This window comes from Lucilia sericata, unplaced genomic scaffold, assembly GCF_015586225.1.
Source record: "Lucilia sericata isolate MDLA Ls3-8-SP2 unplaced genomic scaffold, ASM1558622v1 Contig000404F_arrow, whole genome shotgun sequence".
Classification (NCBI taxonomy): Eukaryota; Metazoa; Arthropoda; class Insecta; order Diptera; family Calliphoridae; genus Lucilia; species Lucilia sericata.
In genome coordinates this window covers 225,001-248,940 of record NW_023994422.1, presented here as the reverse complement: position 1 = coordinate 248,940, position 23,940 = coordinate 225,001, and the positions used below count along the sequence as shown (strand labels likewise).

The 23,940-nt window shown below is 31.7% G+C and overlaps 2 protein-coding genes across 3 annotated transcripts in view; both read right to left on the bottom strand.

The window, feature by feature from the left end:
* Window positions 1-1,573: 1,573 nt before the first annotated feature.
* LOC119604564 (histidine-rich protein PFHRP-II-like) lies at window positions 1,574-3,107 on the bottom strand. Its single transcript, XM_037957258.1, has one exon. The coding sequence runs from the start codon at window positions 2,573-2,575 to the stop codon at window positions 1,574-1,576; it is 1,002 nt and encodes a 333-aa protein (XP_037813186.1). The 5' UTR covers window positions 2,576-3,107.
* A 17,092-nt stretch (window positions 3,108-20,199) lies between these two features.
* Window positions 20,200-23,940, bottom strand: part of LOC119604567 — an 8,867-nt gene continuing 5,126 nt past the window's right edge. The window contains exon 2 of one of the 2 annotated variants that reach the window (XM_037957263.1): window positions 20,200-20,258. In XM_037957263.1, coding sequence (XP_037813191.1) covers window positions 20,230-20,258 — 29 coding nt within the window. In that variant the 3' untranslated portion in view covers window positions 20,200-20,229. Of the gene's footprint in view, window positions 20,259-20,573; window positions 21,286-23,940 lie in introns of those variants that run through there. The other variant, XM_037957262.1, reaches the window with a different exon arrangement.

The window sequence follows — 23,940 nt, the reverse complement described above, 5'->3', positions numbered from 1 at the left end:
ACTAGAACTGAACTAGAACTGAACTAGAACTGAACTAGAACTGAACTAGAACTGAACTAGAACTGAACTAGAACTGAACTAGAACTGAACTAGAACTGAACTAGAACTGAACTAGAACTGAACTAGAACTGAACTAGAACTGAACTAGTACTGAACTAGAACTGAACTAGAACTGAACTAGAACTGAACTAGAACTGAACTAGAACTGAACTAGAAATGAACTAGAACTGAACTAGAACTGAACTAGAACTGAACTAGAACTGAACTAGAACTGAACTAGAACTGAACTAGAACTGAACTAGAAATGAACTAGAACTGAACTAGAACTGAACTAGAACTGAACTAGAACTGAACTAGAACTGAACTAGAACTGGAACTGAACTAGAACTAAACTAGAACTGAACTAGAACTGAACTAGAACTGGAACTGAACTAGAACTAAACTAGAACTGAACTAGAACTGAACTAGAACTGAACTAGAACTAAACTAGAACTAGAACTGAACTAGAACTAAACTAGAACTGAACTAGAACTGAACTAGAACTGAACTAGAACTGAACTAGAACTGAACTAGAACTGAACTAGAACTGAACTAGAACTGAACTAGAACTGAACTAGAACTGAACTAGAACTGAACTAGAACTGAACTAGAACTGAACTAGAACTGAACTAGAACTGAACTAGAACTGAACTAGAACTGAACTAGAAATGAACTAGAACTGAACTAGAACTGAACTAGAAATGAACTAGAACTGAACTAGAACTGAACTAGAACTGAACTAGAACTGAACTAGAACTGAACTAGAACTGAACTAGAACTGAACTAGAACTGAACTAGAACTGAACTAGAACTGAACTAGAACTGAACTAGAACTGAACTAGAACTGAACTAGAACTGAACTAGAACTGAACTAGAACTGAACTAGAACTGAACTAGAACTGAACTAGAACTGAACTAGAACTGAACTAGAACTGAACTAGAACTGAACTAGAACTGAACTAGAACTGAACTAGAACTGAACTAGAACTGAACTAGAACTGAACTAGAACTGAACTAGAACTGAAGTAGAACTGAACTAGAACTGAACTAGAACTGAACTAGAACTGAACTAGAACTGAACTAGAACTGAACTAGAACTGAACTAGAACTGAACTAGAACTGAACTAGAACTGAACTAGAACTGAACTAGAACTGAACTAGAACTGAACTAGAACTGAACTAGAACTGAACTAGAACTGAACTAGAACTGAACTAGAACTGAACTAGAACTGAACTAGAACTGAACTAGAACTGAACTAGAACTGAACTAGAACTGAACTAGAACTGAACTAGAACTGAACTAGAACTGACTGAAGTAGAACTGAACTAGAACTGAACTAGAACTGGAACTGGAACTGAACTAGAACTAAACTAGAACTGAACTAGAACTGAACTAGAACTGAACTAGAACTGAACTAGAACTGAACCAGAACTGAACTAGAACTGAAGTAGAAATCAACTAGAACTGAGTTCAACTAGAACTAAACTAAAACTGAACTAGTACTGAACTAGAACTGAATTCTTTTAACTTTAATTAACACTCACCTTTGTACATAGGAAATTCACCATCACTATGACTGTGGCACAACATCATAGGTGAACGACAACGAGAACGTTCTACAACAACAACATTATGACCTGATCCTCCGCCTCCACTGCCACCTTTACCACTTGCGCGTAAAGACGATGTTAAAGTATTAGTATTTTGATCCCCACTAGATCCAGCACTAGTGGCGGCAGATGCTGAATAAGAACGTGGCACATGACTTAGAGTACGACGTCTTAGAGTTGCAGCAGCATGTTGTTGTGATAGGGATCGGTGTTGAGGCGTCAAATGATGACGAGCATGATGATGTGTTGATACTTTAACAGATGACACCGTATTAGCCATATTTGATGTGTTGTTGACACTGGAAGATTGACAATGACGATGAGCTGCTGCAGATGAAGAGGCCGCAGAGGCGGAGGAGGAAGTGGCAACAGATGTTGATATATTGCCACTATTGAGGGATATATGATGCTGCAGGGGAGGATGATGATGCTGATGTTGGTGTGTATGCTGATGTTGATGGTGATGATGCTGTGCTGCCGTAGTAGTTGTTGTTGCATTTGCATTAGTATTGGCCAGGGCATGTTGTAGCGGTGGATGTGAGTGTTGATGAGTTAGTTGACGTGACACATTATGCGAGTGGGAGTGATGAACATGGGCACTTCCTACCGCCGCAATACTATGCTGATGTTGCAATTGACGTTGTTGTTGCTGCTGTTGTTGTTGGTGATGATGCTGCTGCTGTAGTTGTTGCATGATTTGTGATGAGTTGCTTTTAAGCTTGATTGGGTATTTTGTAAACCAACCCCACCACCAGCAGCAGAATGCGAAGCTGAAGTAGGAACCACATTTGTCGTTAATGCTGTTGAATACTGTTGATTGTTGATGACCGTTGTAGCGGAAGCAGAAGTGTGTGTTTGATTTGCGTTTCCGGTATTTCCTGTGTTGCCAGTGGCAACTGATAACACAGCGGGGTTTTTCTCCCATGGTCCGTTATTTGTTGAATAATCCAACTTGATGAGGGATGTTGATGCTGATGTAGTATGTGTGTATATGTTTAAGGTGGCTAATACTAAAACAGCTCTTGTTGCTAGTAGTTAGTCAAACAACAGGAACACTTAATAAACTGTGTATTTTTTAAATTATAGTAGATTTTTTTAGTTTGTTAACAAATTTTGTTATTATTACAAAACTTTTCCAATTATTACAAGCACCCAGCAAAAAAATCAAGATAAAAAACTCCAAGAAGTTTTTTACACCTTCCGTAAAACGTGTTTCCGTAATTTGGTTGCTTAAAATTTTAGCATCCTTCTCGTTATCGCCTTCATCATCAACATTTTCCTCTTCTTCATCATCATCAGTAGCATCTTGGTGCTCTAGTCATTAAAATTATCCAATATTTATACAAATATATTTTTTTGCTTTTTTCAGTATTAGAGTGTGGTTGTTTGGTGCTGGTATTTTGAGTGTCAGTAGTATAACACTGTTTGTGGCATACACCTCTTCTCCTCTCTCTAGTTTTCTCTATGTAAATAAACCTGACCTTCAACCCTTTATTTTTTATTTATTTTTATCTTTTCACTTTGGTTTTGTATTGGTAGAAACCGAATTTATTTTGTTGGCACTTTTTCAACATAATTTAGCAAGTGTTTGTGTGAGAAAGAATGCTGGACGTTTGTTAAAGGAAAATTTCATTTTATATAAAATGTTTAATAAAATTTACTCAAATTACACATCTTAGTTGTTTTAGGAAATTAACAAAAATGTAAAAACTTTGGGTTAAAAATGTTGGAATTTTAATAGAAAAAAATTGTAACTGTTATAAAGACTTTTACCTTTAGAGTTGCACAAAAGTAATTTCATTTAATAGAGTAATGTTAAATTTAAAGGAATATTAAAAAAATGATTCCCCACGAGAGATATTTATAACTTTATATTAATAAATTTTCTAGGTATTTTTAATTTATAAAGATTCTTATTGAAGATTACACCCGAAGGCAAAACCGAAAACCAGAACTAAAATAAAAATGAAACCAGAACTAGACTAGAACTGATTAGAACTGAACTTGAACTTTACTAGAACTGAACTAGAACTGACTAGAACTGAACTAGAACTGAACTAGAACTGAACTAGAACTGACTAGAACTGAACTAGAACTGAACTAGAACTGAACTATAACTGAACTAGAACTGAACTAGAACTGAACTAGAACTGAACTAGAACTGAACTAGAACTTGAACTAGAACTGAACTAGAACTGAACTAGAACTGAACTAGAACTGAACTAGAACTGAACTAGAACTGAACTAGAATGAACTATAACTGAACTAGAACTGAACTAGAACTGAACTAGAACTGAACTAGAAACTGAACTAGAACTGAACTAGAACTGAACTAGAACTGAACTAGAACTAGAACTAGAACTGAACTAGAACTGAACTAGAACTGAACAGAACTGAACTAGAACTGAACTAGAAACTGAACTAGAACTGAACTAGAACTGAACTAGAACTGAACTAGAACTGAACTAGTAGAACTGAACTAGAACTGAACTAGAACGGAACTAGAACTAAAAGAACTGAACTAGAACTGAACTAGAACTGAAGAGAAATGAACTAGAAAGAAAACTAGAACTGAACAGAATGAACTAGAACTGAACTAGAACTGAACTAGAACTGAAACTAGAAACTGAACTAGAACTGAACTAGAACTGAACTAGAACTGAACTAGAAACTGAACTAAACTGAACTAGAAATGAACTAAACTGAACTAGAACTGAACTAGAACTGAACAAACTGAACTAGAACTGAACTAGAACTGAACTAGAACTGAACTAGAACTGAACTAGAACTGAACTAGAACTGAACTAGAACTGAACTAGAACTGAACTAGAACTGAACTAGAACTGAACTAGAACTGAACTAGAACTGAACTAGAACTGAACGAAACTGAACTAGAACTGAACCTAGAACTGAACTAGAACTGAACTAGAACCTGAACTATAACTGAACTAGAACTGACTAGAACTGACTAGAACTGAACTAGAACTGAACTAGAACTGAACTAGAAACTGAACTAGAACTGAACTACGGAACTGAACTAGAACTGAACTAGAACTGACTAGAACTGAACTAGAACTGAACTAGAACTGAACTAGAACTGAACTAGAACTGAACTAGAACTGAACTAGAACTGAACTAGAACTGAACTAGAACGAACTAGAACTGAACTAGAACTGAACTAGAACTGAAACTAGAACTGAACTAGAACTGAACTAGAACTGAACTAGAACTGAACTAGAAACTGAACTAGAACTGAACTAGAACTGAACTAGAACTGAACTAGATGAACTAGAACTGAACTAGAACTGAAACTAGAACTGAACTAGAACTGAACTAGAACGGAACTAGAACTGAACTAGAACTGAACTAGAACTGAACTAGAACTGAACTAGAACTGAACTAGAACTACTAGAACTGAACTAGAACTGAACTAGAGAACTGAACTAGAACTGAACTAGAACTGAACTAGAACTGAACTAGAACTGAACTAGAACTGAACTAGAACTGAACTAGAACTGAACTAGAACTGAACTAGAACTGAACTAGAACTAGAACTGAACTAGAACTGACTAGAACCCTGACTAGAACTGAAACTAGAACTGAACTAGAACTGAAACTAGAATGACCTAGAACGAACTAAACTGACTAGAAACTGAACTAGAACTGAACCAGAACTGACACTAGAAATGAACTAGAACTGTAACTAGACGAACTAGAAACGAACTAGAACTGAACTAGAACTGAACTAGAACTGAACCTAGAACTGAACTAGAACTGAAACTAGAACTGAACTAGACTGAAGTAGAACTGAACTAGACTGAACTAGAACTGAACTAGAACTGAACTAGAAACTGACTAGAACTGAACTAGAACTTGAACTAGAAACTGAACTAGAACTGCACTAGAACTGAACTAGAACTGAACCTAGAACTGAACTAGAACTGAACTAGAACTGACTAGAACTGACTATAGCACTGAACGAGAACTGAAACTAGAACTTGAACTAGAACTGAAACTAGAACTGAACTAGAACGAACTAGAACTGAACTAGAACTGAAACTAGAACTGAATAGAACTGAACTAGAACTGAACTAGAACTGAACTAGAACTGAACTAACTGAACTGAACTAGAACTGAACTAGAACTGAACTAGAACTGAACTAGAACTGAACTAGAACTGAACTAGAACTGAACTAGAACTGCACTAGAACTGAACTAGAACTGAACTAGAACTGAACTAGAACTGAACTAGAACTGAACTAGAACTGAACTAGAACTGAACTAGAACTGAACTAGAACTGAACTAGAACTGAACTAGAACTGAACTAGAACTGAACTAGAACTGAACTAGAACTGAACTAGAACTGAACTAGAACTGAACTAGAACTGAACTAGAACTGAACTAGAACTGAACTAGAACTGAACTAGAACTGAACTAGAACTGAACTAGAACTGAACTAGAACTGAACTAGAACTGAACTAGAACTGAACTAGAACTGAACTAGAACTGAACTAGAACTGAACTAGAACTGAACTAGAACTGAACTAGAACTGAACTAGAACTGAACTAGAACTGAACTAGAACTGAACTAGAACTGAACTAGAACTGAACTAGAACTGAACTAGAACTGATAGAATGACTAGAACTGAACTAGAACTGAACTAGAACTGAAGAACTATAATGACTAGAACGAACTAAAGACTGAACTGAACTGAAACTAAACTGAACTAGAACTGAACTAGAAGAACAGAACTGAACTAGAACTGAACTAAACTGAACTAGAAACTAGAATGAACTGAACTGAACTAAAGAACTAGAACTGACTGAAAGAACTGAAACTGAACTAGAACTGAACTAGAATGAACTAGAAAACTAGAACTTAGACTGAACTAGAACTGAAGCTAAACTGAACTAGAACTGACTGAAACTAGAACTGAACTAGAACTGAACTAGAACTGAACTAGAACTGAACTTAACAGAGAACTAAATGACAGAACTGACTAGAACTGAAAAGACTAGAACTGACTAGACTGAACAGAACTGAACTGACAACTGAACTAGAACTGAACTAGAACTGAACTAGAAACTACAATGAACTAGAACTGACTTGAACTAAACTAAAATTAAATGTATCATAGTTTTAAATGTATTAACTTTACAGTTTGAAGACTCACAGGTATTTTAAATCGCAAAATAAAATTTTGAGATATGTATTACAAATTTAATAAAATATACCTCCATATCAGTCTAGCAAATTAAATATCATCAAAAATTTCCAAATAATTTGCTAGCTTTTACTTAAAGTGCCAACAAATAATTCAGCAATTTCTTAAAAGAACAACAACTCAAAAAGTATGTCATTTCCTTCGAATCCTATTAATACCACAAAAATTCCTTTGGCTTTCTAATAAAGGCAAGCCAAAACGAAATAATTACCAAGAAAACCAAAAACTAATAAAGAAAACTCTCAAATTTCCAACACGTACAAAAAAATCTGGTTTACAGGTAATTACAACATTAACACGTAGTTTTAGCTTAAAACGAACTAAATTTTTAATTTTCCGCACTGCACTTAAGTTATACACTTCATTCAAATATAAGATTTAAATTTTCATTTTTAAACTTTCACAAAAAAAATAATATTTTTATTTACTTTATAAATTTTTTCGCTTTTATTTTACTTTTATTTATATTTATTTTTCTAAATAAATATTTTACTTAAAAATTATTTTATTTATTTTTATTTAACAGCACACACTAAATTGAACAACTTTATTTTGATTTTTTATCTCTATTTTATTCCACAGGACTCTTTTTAGTCAACTGGCAAAAGGAAAATGTATGCAACAACAAAAAAGGAAAAAAAAACGAAAATACAAGGAATATTTATGCAAATAACATTATTCTGTGCGTGATCACACTTAAACACATGTACACATTCTCAAAACAGAACACAGACACAATACAATTTAAATATCAAACAGAATAACAGAAAAAAATTGTGTATGTATTAGATATAAGAAGAAAAAAATCTAAGGGGATACAATAAAACTCTACTGTAAAATAAAGCAACTTTAAATGCCGAGTAAGGATGTATAGTAGAAAAAAATAAAAGCACACTTACGCACTTTCTATATACGCATAGGAACACATACAAAAGCATACTAACATGTAGCCAACAAAGGAAACAGCAGCTTACAGCCACAGATATAAAAAACCATACATACAAGAGTTAGTACGGTTTATGGGGGGAGAATGTGTTAGTGTTTAGCAGAGTACACCATATACTCTGCGAAATGTGGAAAAGGTAATTTTAATGGTTGTGTAGGTATTTCTGAACTAGAACTGAACTAGAACTGAACTAGAACTGAACTAGAAATGAACTAGAAATGAACTAGAACTGAACTAGAACTGAACTAGAACTGAACTAGAACTGAACTAGAACTGAACTAGAACTGAACTAGAACTGAACTAGAACTGAACTAGAACGGAACTAGAACTGAACTAGAATTGAACTAGAACTGAACTAGAACTGAACTAGAACTGAACTAGAACTGAACTAGAACTGAACTAGAACTGAACTAGAACTGAACTAGAACTGAACTAGAACTGAACTAGAACTGAACTAGAACTGAACTAGAACTGAACTAGAACTGAACTAGGACTGAACTAGAACTGAACTAGAACTCAACTAGAACTGAACTAACTAGAACTGAACTAGAACTGAACTAGAACTGAACTAGAAACTGAACTAGAACTGAACTAGAACTGAACTAGAACGAACTAGAACTGAACTAGAACTGAACTAGAACTGAACTAGAACTAACTAGAACTGAACTAGAACTGAACTAGAACTGAACTAGAACTGAACTAGAACTGAACTAGAACTGAACTAGAACTGAACTAGAACTGAACTAGAACTGAACTAGAACTGACTAGAACTGAACTAGAACTGACTAGAACTGAACTAGAACTGAACTAGAACTGAACTAGAACTGAACTAGAACTGAACTAGAACTGAACTAGAACGAACTAGAACTGAACTAGAACTGAACTAGAACTGAACTAGAACTGAACTACTGAACTAGAACTGAACTAGAACTGAACTAGAACTGAACTAGAACTGAACTAGAACTGACTAGAACTGAACTAGAAACTGACTAGAACTGAACTAGAACTGAACTAGAACTGAACTAAACTGAACTAGAACTGAACTAGAACTGAACTAGAACTGAACTAGAACTGAACTAGAACTGAACTAGAACTGAACTAGAACTGAACTAGAACTGAACTAGAACTGAACTAGAACTGAACTAGAACTGAACTAGAACTGAACTAGAACTGAACTAGAACTGAACTAGAACTGAACTAGAACTGAACTAGAACTGAACTAGAACTGAACTAGAACTGAACTAGAACTGAACTAGAACTGAACTAGAACTGAACTAGAACTGAACTAGAACTGAACTAGAACTGAACTAGAACTGAACTAGAACTGAACTAGAACTGAACTAGAACTGAACTAGAACTGAACTAGAACTGAACTAGAACTGAACTAGAACTGAACTAGAACTGAACTAGAACTGAACTAGAACTGAACTAGAACTGAACTAGAACTGAACTAGAACTGAACTAGAACTGAACTAGAACTGAACTAGAACTGAACTAGAACTGAACTAGAACTGAACTAGAACTGAACTAGAACTGAACTAGAACTGAACTAGAACTGAACTAGAACTGAACTAGAACTGAACTAGAACTGAACTAGAACTGAACTAGAACTGACTAGAACTGACTAGAACTGAACTAGAACTGAACTAGAACTGAACAAGAACTGAACTAGAATAAACTAGAACTTAAACTGAAGTAGAATTCAACTAAAATTTTCATTAAAAATTCATGTTTTCACAAAAAATCAAAGATTTAATTTTCAATATATCACTAAATTGTAAAAAAAAAATCTAATGTTCATTTAAAATTCAATTCTACACAAAAATAATAGTTTTAAAATTTTAAATTTCTTTCTCAAATTTCATTCAAGAAATGGTGTATATTGCAAAAAATAACAAAAAACAATAACAACAAACTGTATTAGACACCACTAAGAGATTCACTTTGAAGAAGATGTAGTAAAAGTAAATATAGCAAGAACTAACTATAAACCACAAACTTCTTTAATACTAAAAGCTGGTTTTGGTGTTTCGAAACCAAATAAAAATAAAAAGATAATAAAACAATATTAAAATAACGCATACACAACCAACCAGTCAGCTTAAAAAAAGCTAAAAACTTGAGATTTTTATATTTAATATTTTTCTTTAATTTGCAATTTCCTTTTCTATAATTATTTATTTATAGATTTTTTTTCTTTTAATTATTGTTACTTTAAATTTTTTCGTAAAGTTTCGTTTTACACACACATCGGTTATTCACAAAACGTAACGGTAAACATTGCTAAATTTCAAAATTTCTTACTTTATGTGTCAAGTTCACGACGCGATTTTCCCTACTTTTTTTTATTATTATTCCAATTTTCTGTTATTTTTGCTTTAATATGTTTTGAGATTTTCTATTCCGTTATATGTGTGTGTAAAAAAATGTCGTTCCACATAATTGTGATTAGCGTTAAGAGTTAGCAGCAAAAGTTAGAGAAACTCTTGTAACCAGCACCGAAATGAAACTGAAATTTGTGCCATTATCCTTAAATGAAATGTCCTGTAAAATGGTTCATTTATAAAAATGTATATAATAAATGTCTACTCTTTGTTATTGCTTTTGTGTTGTTGTTTTTCTTGTCAAAATAAAGTCAAACAAAAACTCTCAAAAGGATAATATACTGAGAAAAAGAGAGATTTGTTTTTGATAGCATATGAGCAAAAAAGCTTTCAAGCTTTTATGTTATCCTTTAAACTGTAGGAGAGAGTAATTGTGAGTGAAAGTTTTATTACAACAAAAGCCAAGTGTATGACATTCAGCTGTCAGAGTCCGTGTTCTACAAATGAACAATAAACATTGTTGTTATTGTCATTATTTTTGGGGCTAATTTATTTTCTATGGTTTTGTACTGTTATTCTTTTTTTTTTTTTGTTTTTATTTTTGTAATTTTTATATTATCCTGTCTTACAATAACAACAACTGTAACTAAAATGTTATTGCCTCAAGCTCTAAAAGATGAGATAAACACACTGATAAATGTTGTCTTATAGTAAAAATTAAAAACAAAACAAAAACAATATTTAAACACCCTCTCTTTCTCACAATACAACCACCCCCTCGCTGATAAATGTAAACAATATGTTTGTTTTACTTTGAACAAAGTTCTGTCTTTAGTCCGTTTTGAAGGTAAACATTTGTAATCTTTGTTATCAATAGAAAATTGTCCATTGTTTTAATGTATTTATTATGTTTCTTTTTTAAAGATTCCAAATTGGGGAACATGGCAGGGAAATTTTATTCGCTGTATTCAGTTTCGGAATATTTGAGCTATAGTTGCATATATAGTAATTGTTGTATGATTTAAATTTTATTCAATTGATAGACAAAATTAGGTTTTTGGGTCATAAAAAAATGGGGATACCACCAGGTACATGTGTGTATATGTTTATGATTTTACGAGATTTTTCATAGAAGCAGAATGTAAAATCTGTTCTTATCTATCCAGGAAATAAGAACAGACTATAGACTAGACTAGACTATAGACTAGACTAGACTATAGACTAGACTAGACTAGACTAGACTAGACTAGACTAGACTAGACTAGACTAGACTAGACTATAGACTATAGACTATAGACTATAGACTATAGACTATAGACTAGACTAGACTAGACTAGACTAGACTATAGATTAGACTATAGACTAGACTAGACTATAGACTAGACTATAGACTAGACTAGACTATAGACTAGACTATAGACTAGACTATAGACTAGACTATAGACTAGACTATAGACTAGACTAGACTATAGACTAGACTAGACTATAGACTAGACTATAGACTAGACTATAGACTAGACTATAGACTAGACTATAGACTAGACTAGACTATAGACTAGACTAGACTATAGACTAGACTAGACTAGACTATAGACTAGACTATAGACTAGACTATAGACTAGACTATAGACTAGACTATAGACTAGACTATAGACTAGACTATAGACTAGACTATAGACTAGACTATAGACTAGACTATAGACTAGACTATAGACTAGACTATAGACTAGACTATAGACTAGACTATAGACTAGACTATAGACTAGACTATAGACTAGACTATAGACTAGACTATAGACTAGACTATAGACTAGACTATAGACTAGACTATAGACTAGACTATAGACTAGACTATAGACTAGACTATAGACTAGACTATAGACTAGACTATAGACTAGACTATAGACTAGACTATAGACTAGACTATAGACTAGACTATAGACTAGACTATAGACTAGACTATAGACTAGACTATAGACTAGACTATAGACTAGACTATAGACTAGACTATAGACTAGACTATAGAACTAGACTATAGACTAGACTATAGACTAGACTATAGACTAGACTATAGACTAGACTATAGACTAGACTATAGACGAGACTATAGACTAGACTATAGACTAGACTATAGACTAGACTATAGACTAGACTATAGACTAGACTATAGACTAGACTATAGACTAGACTATAGACTAGACTATAGACTAGACTATAGACTAGACTATAGACTAGACTATAGACTAGACTATAGACTAGACTATAGACTAGACTATAGACTAGACTATAGACTAGACTATAGACTAGACTATAGACTAGACTATAGACTAGACTATAGACTAGACTATAGACTAGACTATAGACTAGACTATAGACTAGACTATAGATTAGGATATAATCTAGATTGTAGATTATACTATAAACTAGACTATAGACTACACACTACAGCCCGGATTGGCACTCCATGAGTGTGTAAATTCTCATATGCAATCGTCCCTCTTTAAATAGAAACATCGTTTAGTCTTGCAATTAAAAAAATCATTTCAAATTAAAGCTGTAAGATAATTGCTGCAAAGAAATTTACGAAATATAAACACATGTCTATGCATAAAAAAAATTCACATACATTTTCTTGTGAAATGGAAAAAAATTAAATTCATGTTGATTGTATTTGTTTCGAAGGAAACGTACACATATACAGGAATATACGGAGACACATAATTATAAGGTACGCATAAGAGGGTAATCCAAAAAGTCCTTATAGTATTATACAAGATATTCTTCGTTTTTAAAACAGACTAAAACAAGAGTCATTGAATGATTTGAAATTGTATATACATGCCGAATTTATTTCCGAGAACTTTTTCCTACTGGACTCGTGTTTACCTAAGCAGACAGAAATATGCATCATTAACACAAATACTAACAAACAAAACGAAAAATCAAATAACAGTAAATAGAAAAACAAGAACAAATATCTCTGCAAGTTTTGGAACAAGATCCCCTTATTAGTGAAAAAAAGTTTAAAACATGTTACATTACATCCATACCAAAATAGCCATTAATCTGTGACTGTTCATGAACCGATATCAGTTCAGAAGAATGCTTTTAGAGGGAATTTTAAAAGGCTTCTTTCTACCTTTCAAAATCTACATTTAGATTTTAACATTTTTTTCAAGAGAGCATAACAAACATGAGATTATATAATAATAAATAATGATCGAATAATAACGATCCAATAAAATATGAACTGCAATTCAAATGAAAACTGTAGGGATTCAGCTAACAAATACCAAGACATAGTCATGTGTGCGTATAATTATGTGTTTTCTGCGACTATATGTGTGTATTTTAGTTTAAATGGAAAATGTATAAATAAATAATAGAAAAAGAACATAGTACACAAAACAAATACAACAGCAACAGAATTCAAAACAAAAAAACAACTACTACATACAAATGGGTAGTATAAAACGAAGAATAGAAAAAAGCATGGAATATGTTTCACTTGTTCTAAGTATAGACCTATCAGAGATGCTGCTGCTACGAAAAAGTAAAGAGGAATAATAGTAATAGTTAAATGTTTATTTGCCAGCTTGTTCGCTTAGGATATGTTGTTCGTTTTTCATTTCTTTTAGACGTCCATATGCTTGGTTGAATTTTAACAAATGACAGTAACAAACTAAATCAACTGGGACAGAACCCAATTTTCATTCTCTCACTGACATTCAAACAACGTTGAACAATAACAACAAGAGAACAAAAGGAAGTATATGAATAAACCAACAAAAATATCATAGAAACAAAACTAGGATGCTGTTGAGTAAAATAGTTAAAGAAAGAGTGACATACTCATAGCACTATAGAAAATATGGAACAGCTTTAAACAACAGGGTCAAATTTTGCCCAAAAAGTACCTTACCAGAATATAGGGAAGGCTAAAGACTACAAAATATTTAGTAAAATATATTAACTAGTCTATAGTTTAACCAATGAATTAGGATGTAGATAAGACAATTGTTTAGGCTAAACACCAGGCAATAGACTGGACTATTGACTAGACTATATACTGGACTATAGACTAGACTATAGACTAGACTATAGACTAGACTATAGACTAGACTATAGACTTGACTATAGACTAGACTATAGACTAGACTATAGACTAGACTATAGACTAGACTATAGACTAGACTATAGACTAGACTATAGACTAGACTATAGACTAGACTAGACTAGACTATAGACTAGACTATAGACTAGACTATAGACTAGACTATAGACTAGACTATAGACTAGACTATAGACTAGACTATAGACTAGACTATAGACTAGACTATAGACTAGACTATAGACTAGACTATAGACTAGACTATAGACTAGACTATAGACTAGACTATAGACTAGACTATAGACTAGACTATAGACTAGACTATAGATTAGACTATAGACTAGACTATAGACTAGACTATAGACTAGACTATAGACTAGACTATAGACTAGACTATAGACTAGACTATAGACTAGACTATAGACTTAGACTATAGACTAGACTATAGACTAGACTATAGACTAGACTATAGACTAGACTATAGACTAGACTATAGACTAGACTATAGACTAGACTATAGACTAGACTATAGACTAGACTATAGACTAGACTATAGACTAGACTATAGACTAGACTATAGACTAGACTATAGACTAGACTATAGACTAGACTATAGACTAGACTATAGACTAGACTATTAGACTAGACTATAGACTAGACTATAGACTAGACTATAGACTAGACTAGACTAGACTAGACTAGACTAGACTAGATAGACTAGACTAGACTAGACTAGACTAGACTAGACTAGACTAACTACTAGACTAGACTAGACTAGACTAGACTAGACTAGACTAGACTAGACTAGACTAGACTAGACTAGACTAGACTAGACTAGGACTAGACTAGACTAGACTAGACTAACTAGACTAGACTAGACTAGACTAGACTAGACTAGACTATAGACTAGACTAGACTAGACGAGACTATAGACTAGACTATAGACTAGACTAGACTAGACTATAGACTAGACTATAGACTAGACTATAGACTAGACTATAGACTAGACTATAGACTAGACTATAGACTAGACTATAGACTAGACTATAGACTAGACTATAGACTAGACTATAGACTAGACTATAGACTAGACTATAGACTAGACTATAGACATAGACTAGACTATAGACTAGACTATAGACTAGACTATAGACTAGACTATAGACTAGACTATAGACTAGACTATAGACTAGACTATAGACTAGACTATAGACTAGACTAGACTATAGACTAGACTATAGACTAGACTATAGACTAGACTATAGACTAGACTATAGACTAGACTATAGACTAGACTATAGACTAGACTATAGACTAGACTATAGACTAGACTATAGACTAGACTATAGACTAGACTATAGACTAGACTATAGACTAGACTATAGACTAGACTATAGACTAGACTATAGACTAGACTATAGACTAGACTATAGACTAGACTATAGACTAGACTATAGACTAGACTATAGACTAGACTATAGACTAGACTATAGACTAGACTATAGACTAGACTATAGACTAGACTATAGACTAGACTATAGACTAGACTATAGACTAGACTATAGACTAGACTATAGACTAGACTATAGACTAGACTATAGACTAGACTATAGACTAGACTATAGACTAGACTATAGACTAGATAGACTATATACTAGACTATAGACTAGACTATAGACTAGACTATAGACTAGACTATAGACTAGACTATAGACTAGACTATAGACTAGACTATAGACTAGACTATAGACTAGACTATAAACTAGATTATAGTCTATTATAGAGTAGACTATAGAATGGACCATACTATAGAATAGACTATAGTCAAGACTACAGACTAGACCACAGTGAAACATTATTGTCTAAATTGACTAAATTTTAGTCGAGTTTATATTTAGACTATAGAATAAATAAATATTTTGGAAAATTTAAATTTTTGGTACCATTTATTTTTGCTATATGTATTTTTTGCACAACACGGATGTGTCATATAAAAAGACTTTTACTTGCATTTCAATACGTATTAATATTCACATATACTGACATACATTCAAACTTACACACACACCCAAATAAGTGAACGAACTTAACTATACACACGGGCATTAAGTAAGGATATTTTTTGCTATAAGAATCGAACTTTAGTAGTAAAAACAACTACACTAAATATGAATTATAAGCCAGGAGAGCGAGAGAGTATTGAGAAATAGAACTAACTCTCTGGTGTTTAAAATTGTGAAGAAGAGTACTTTTAATGTATCACTTTACTCAATCAAATCCTTTTAGTGTAAATATTAAGCTTTTACTATTGAAAAGCTTTTTAAGGATGCTATTTGCCTGAAAAAAAAACACTTCTAGACAAACCTAGATGGGACTTTGGTAAGGAACTCATAGAAGTAATATAAAGAATATGTTGGTGTTAAAAATATTTGGCGCATTTTATATATAAGTAGTATGTAGTTAGAAAATGTTATTAGTTAAAATTTTAGAGTACATCTTAGGTTGTCCTTACTATTGGAGTTTTTCTTAGAAAATGTTACTTTTTAAAATTTATTGCCGTAATTTTACTAATAATAGTAGAAGTCCATTGGCTTATATATGTTTTTGTAAGTTTATAAATATATGTATGTCTGTAGTAATCGTAATACATTATTTTCTTACAATTATTGTTGTTTTTTAAATGGTGATAAGAAAAAAGTCAGTCATTCAGAGTTTATAACGCAAATATTTATTATCAATATTATTTTTTCCAATATTAAATGATATCACTAAACAAACATTGAATAGGTTCACAGCAAAATTCACAACATGCCAAAACAGCCACGAATTGACTTGGAAATAGAAGTAAGTATTATTTACACAACGTTTTTCCTTTTTTATTTTTTTTGCAAATAGAAGAAGCTATACCCCCACATAAGAACCAACTAACCACCCACCTTCAAAAAGGAATATTTACACATTGGTACACGGCATAAGAATAAAACAAGGAAAATGCAAGTAATTTTTACACAAAATATTAGAAATATTAACCCTGTAAATAACAAGAGTAATGAGTGGAATTAGGATGAGCTTGGAAGATATTAGAACATTTGTTATTATATTCGCGAGCGAATATTTTCAATAATTTGTCAACTTTTGTTATGTTAAACATGCTTCCTATCCTATCATAGTTCTAAAAATAAATTATTTTCACTACGAAATCTAATACTTAACTATTTTATAATTAAATATTACAAAATACTCGAATTTTAATAATTTCTTTTATCGCATTTTTTATAGGTAGATTTCTTTTCAAAAGTATATTATCTTATCGAGGAGATTATATAGAATTAAAAATTACGTTAAAATTTAAGAATTCGTAAAAAACAATACAATAATTATAAGTTTAAAGCATGTTATAAAAAACTTAATGACATAAAGTAATATTTTTTAATTTTTTTAAGTAAAAATCGAATTTTACAATCAAGATTATAATCTTGTCTACAGTCAAGACTCTAGTCTTGTCTATAATCAGGACTATTGTCAGGTCAATAGTCAAGACTATTGTCTGGTCTATAGTCAAGACTATTGTCGGTTCTATAATTAAGGCTATTGTCTGTTCTATAGTCAAGACTATAGTCTGGTCTATAGTCAAGACTATAGTCTGGGTCTATAGTCAAGACTATAGTCTGGTCTATAGTCAAGACTATATTCTGGTCTATAGTCAAGACTATAGTCTGGTCTATAGTCAAGACTATAGTCTGGTCTATAGTCAAGACTATAGTCTGGTCTATAGTCAAGACTATAGTCTGGTCTATAGTCAGACTATAGTCTGGTCTATAGTCAAGACTATAGTCTGGTCTATAGTCAAGACAAAAGTCTGGTCTGTATTCAAGACTATAATCCGGTCCATAGTCAAGACTATAATCTGGTCTGTAGTCGAGAATATAATCTAATCTATGGTCAAGACTATAGTCTAGTCTAAGTAAGGACTATAGTCTAGTCTAGTAGTATAGTGTAGTCTATAGTCTAGACTAGACTATAGTAGACTATAGACTAGACTATAGACTAGACTATAGACTAGACTATAGACTAGACTATAGACTAGACTATAGACTAGACTATAGACTAGACTAGACTATAGACTAGACTATAGACTAGACTATAGACTAGACTATAGACTAGACTATAGACTAGACTATAGACTAGACTATAGACTCGACTATAGACTAGACTATAGACTAGACTATAGACTAGACTATAGACTAGACTATAGACTAGACTATAGACTGGACTATAGACTAGACTATAGACTAGACTATAGACTAGACTATAGACTAGACTATAGACTAGACTATAGACTAGACTATAAACTAGGCTATAGACTAGGCTATAGACTAGACTATAGACTAGACTAAAGACTAGACTATAGACTAGACTATAGACTAGACTATAGACTAGACTATAGACTAGACTATAGACTAGACTATAGACTAGACTATAGACTAGACTATAGACTAGACTATAGACTAGACTATAGACTAGACTATAGACTAGACTATAGACTAGACTATAGACTAGAGACATACTAGACTATAGACTAGACTATAGACTAGACTATAGACTAGACTATAGACTAGACTAGACTAGACTATAGACTAGACTATAGACTAGACTATAGACTAGACTATAGACTAGACTATAGACTAGACTATAGACTAGACTATAGACTAGACTATAGACTAGACTATAGACTAGACTATACTAGACTATAGACTAGACTATAGACTAGACTATAGACTAGACTATAGACTAGACTATAGACTAGACTATAGACTGGACTATAGACTAGACTATAGACTAGACTATAGACTAGACTATAGACTAGACTATAGACTAGACTATAGACTAGACTATAGACTAGACTATAGACTAGACTATAGACTAGACTATAGACTAGACTATAGACTAGACTATAGACTAGACTATAGACTAGACTATAGACTAGACTATAGACTAGACTATAGACTAGACTATAGACTAGACTATAGACTAGACTATAGACTAGACTATAGACTAGACTATAGACTAGACTATAGACTAGACTATAGACTAGACTATAGACTATAGACTAGACTATAGACTAGACTATAGACTATAGACTAGACTATAGACTATAGACTAGACTATAGACTATAGACTAGACTATAGACTATAGACTATAGACTAGACTATAGACTATAGACTAGACTATAGACTAGACTATAGACTAGACTATAGACTAGACTATAGACTAGACTATAGACTAGACTATAGACTAGACTATAGACAAGACTATAGACTAGACTATAGACTAGACTATAGACAAGACTATAGACAAGACTATAGACTAGACTATAGACTATAGACTAGACTATAGACTATAGACTAGACTATAGACTATAGACTAGACTATAGACTAGACTATAGACTAGACTATAGACTAGACTATAGACTAGACTATAGACTAGACTATAGACTAGACTATAGACTAGACTATAGACTAGACTATAGACTAGACTATAGACTAGACTATAGACTAGACTATAGACTAGACTATAGACTAGACTATAGACTAGACTATAGACTAGACTATAGACTAGACTATAGACTAGACTATAGACTAGACTATAGACTAGACTAAGACTAGACTATAGACTAGACTATAGACTATATAGACTAGACTATAGACTAGACTATAGACTAGACTATAGACTAGACTATAGACTAACTATAACTAGACTATAGACTAGACTATAGACTAGACTAGACTAGACTATAGACTAGACTATACTAGACTATAGACTAGACTATAGACTAGACTATAGAGTAGACTAGTCGTAGAGCGAAGTAAAGTTTATAGTCGAGACTTTAGAAGACCATGTGGATTATCTTAATATTCCTTAGGAGAGAAATTGTTTCACTTACCTAAAGTATCATCAGCAAGGTTACACCTATAACTGATGTGGGAAGTCCGGAGTATCTGAAATTAAATTGAAATAAAACGTTTTATCTAGAACAAGTAAACCAACAAAAAAAAATAATCAAAACAAATAAATATATGAAATAATTCAAATAAAACAAAAAAAATAAAAAATCTTAGAAAAGGAAAACAACAACTCTTTATTAAGTTTTTCAAAATATTTTTATTTTTGTTATAACTTTCACCAAAAGTTTGGAAAAAACCCCTTAAAAACTAAATACAAATAAAATTTTACAAAATATTTCAATTCGAACTTTGTTGCATAAATTTACTGTCTTTAGTTAAATTATACAATGTTTTATTAACATTGGCCAATATTTTAATTGATTTTTACTTAAATATTTCAGAATATGATCATAAAGTTCTGCAGGCATGCCATCTAGAGAGGGATAAATACAGCATTCCAACCAGTTAAGTTGTTGACAGCGCATGGGTACAAATAATTTCTCACGCAAAATATAAGAGAGTTCATCCAGTTTACGAAAACGTTGATGTAAAGGTTTATTTTTGCTTGCATGGAGAGTACATAACGTGGCATGGACAGAGTTGTACTAAAACCTTTGGCACCTGTTTTGGGAGCTGGTGTTAAAGTTACGATTAAAAGATCACCCGTAACAAAACCAGTGAGTAGAGCATAAAGATCATTATAAGAAGCTTGTTGAACATCTAACAGAGTGTACAATTTTATAGAGAATCTTGTTTTAGTATCTGTTGAGCTGTAGTTGGGTTTGTGGCGTGATAAATGTAATATATTTTTTGCATGAAATGAACTTGTGGCTGTTAACCCTTCTGCAAGCAATTTGCTCTGTTCATCATCTACTAGATTAGGCAAATCCTGATTCTAAAGCCACAATATAAACCAACAAAAATACTAACTCAGCCTGGCATAGTTGTAAATTATTAAAATGTTGCAAAACAGTTTCAACATGACGAGGAACACCATTCTCTGCAGATGTATCGGATAAGAGCAGACATTCGAGATTTATTTTTTCATTTAGTGATGAGTCACAACGATGCCTTTTTACGACTGCAAAGAAGAATACAGAAAAAAAAGAAAGAAAAAAATACAAATAATTGAAACAGGATTAATAAAATTTGTGATTAATTGATTTAGTTGAGAGATCAAAGTGTAGTAAAAATTAAGGCATGCAAAAGATTCCATTTACAAAATAATTAAAACATTAACAAACCTGTTGTTGTTTAAAATAAAAAAAATTAATTATTTTTTGTTAAATACACAGCAGGATTACGAACATGGTTTAGAGGGTTTTTTTTAATTAGGCACACACGGATTAACAAATAAAATATCGAAGGAGTCAACGTTTTACATAAAGAAAAAAATATTAAGCATATCAATACCATTAAAGGCTTAGATACAATGACTTTAACTAAAAAAGGATTCAAATTAAAAACATTTCTTAATTAATATTTTTTTTTCAAAATAACATTTTAAATATATTTTAGCATTTAAAAAAAAAAATAGCAATAAAAAGGCATTCACAGTTTGGAGGAATGTGATTAAATTTTAATAAAAATATCACATGCTAAACTTTGTTTCATTTTTAAATTTTAGTAAACATGGAACCTGTTTCCCTATCTATCTATCTATCTATCTATCTATCTATTCTATCTATCTATCTATCTATCTATCTATCTATCTATCTATCTATTCTATCTATCTATCTTATCTATCTATCTATCTATCTATCTATCTATCTATCTATCTATCTATCTATCTATCTATCTATCTATCTATCTCTCTATCTATCTATCTATCTATCTATCTATCTATCTATCTACTCTATCTATCTATCTATCTATCTATCTATCTATCTATCTATCTATCTATCTATCTATCTATCTATCTATCTATCTATCTATCTATCTATCTATCTATCTATCTATCTATCTATCTATCTATCTATCTATCTATCTATCTATCTATCTATCTATCTATCTATCTATCTATCTATCTATCTATCTATCTATCTATCTATCTATCTATCTATCTATCTATCTATCTATCTATCTATCTATCTATCTATCTATCTATCTATCTATCTATCTATCTATCTATCTATCTATCTATCTATCTATCTATCTATCTATCTATCTATCTATCTATCTATCTATCTATCTATCTATCTATCTATCTATCTATCTATCTATCTATCTCTATCTATCTATCTCTATCTATCTATCTATCTATCTATCTATCTATCTATCTATCTATCTATCTATCTATCTATCTATCTATCTATCTATCTATCTATCTATCTATCTATCTATCTATCTATCTTCTATCATCTATCTATCTATCTATCTATCTATCTATCTATCTATCTATCTATCTATCTATCTATCTATCTATCTATCTATCTATCTATCTATCTATCTATCTATCTATCTATCTATCTATCTATCTATCTATCTATCTATCTATCTATCTACTATCTCTATCTATCTATCTATCTATCTATCTATCTATCTATCTATCTATCTATCTATCTATCTATCTATCTATCTATCTATCTATCTATCTATCTATCTATCTATCTATCTATCTATCTATCTATCTATCTATCTATCTATCTATCTATCTATCTATCTATCTATCTATCTATCTATCTATCTATCTATCTATCTATCTACTCTATCTATCTATCTATCTATCTATCTATCTATCTATCTATCTATCTATCTATCTATCTATCTATCTATCTATCTATCTATCTATCTATCTATCTATCTATCTATCTATCTATCTATCTATCTATCTATCTATCTTCTATCTATCTATCTATCTATCTATCTATCTACTATCTATCTATCTATCTATCTATCTATCTATCTATCTATCTATCTATCTATCTATCTATCTATCTATCTATCTATCTATCTATCTATCTATCTATCTATCTATCTATCTATCTATCTATCTTCTATCTATCTATCTATCTATCTATCTATCTATCTATCTATCTATCTATCTATCTCTATCTATCTATCTATCTATCTATCTATCTATCTATCTATCTATCTATCTATCTATCTATCTATCTATCTATCTATCTATCTATCTATCTATCTATCTATCTATCTATCTATCTATCTATCTATCTATCTATCTATCTATCTATCTATCTATCTATCTATCTATCATCTATCTATCTATCTATCTATCTATCTATCTATCTATCTATCTATCTATCTATCTATCTATCTATCTATCTATCTATCTATCTATCTATCTATCTATCTATCTATCTATCTATCTATCTATCTATCTATCTATCTATCTATCTATCTATCTATCTATCTATCTATCTATCTATCTATCTATCTATCTATCTATCTATCTATCATATCTATCTATCTATCTATCTATCTATCTATCTATCTATCTATCTATCTATCTATCTATCTATCTATCTATCTATCTATCTATCTATCTATCTATCTATCTATCTATCTATCTATCTATCTATCTATCTATCTATCTATCTATCTATCTATCTATCTATCTATCTATCTATCTATCTATCTATCTATCTATCTATCTATCTATCTATCTATCTATCTATCTATCTATCTATCTATCTATCTATCTATCTATCTATCTATCTATCTATCTATCTATCTATCTATCTATCTATCTATCTATCTATCTATCTATCTATCT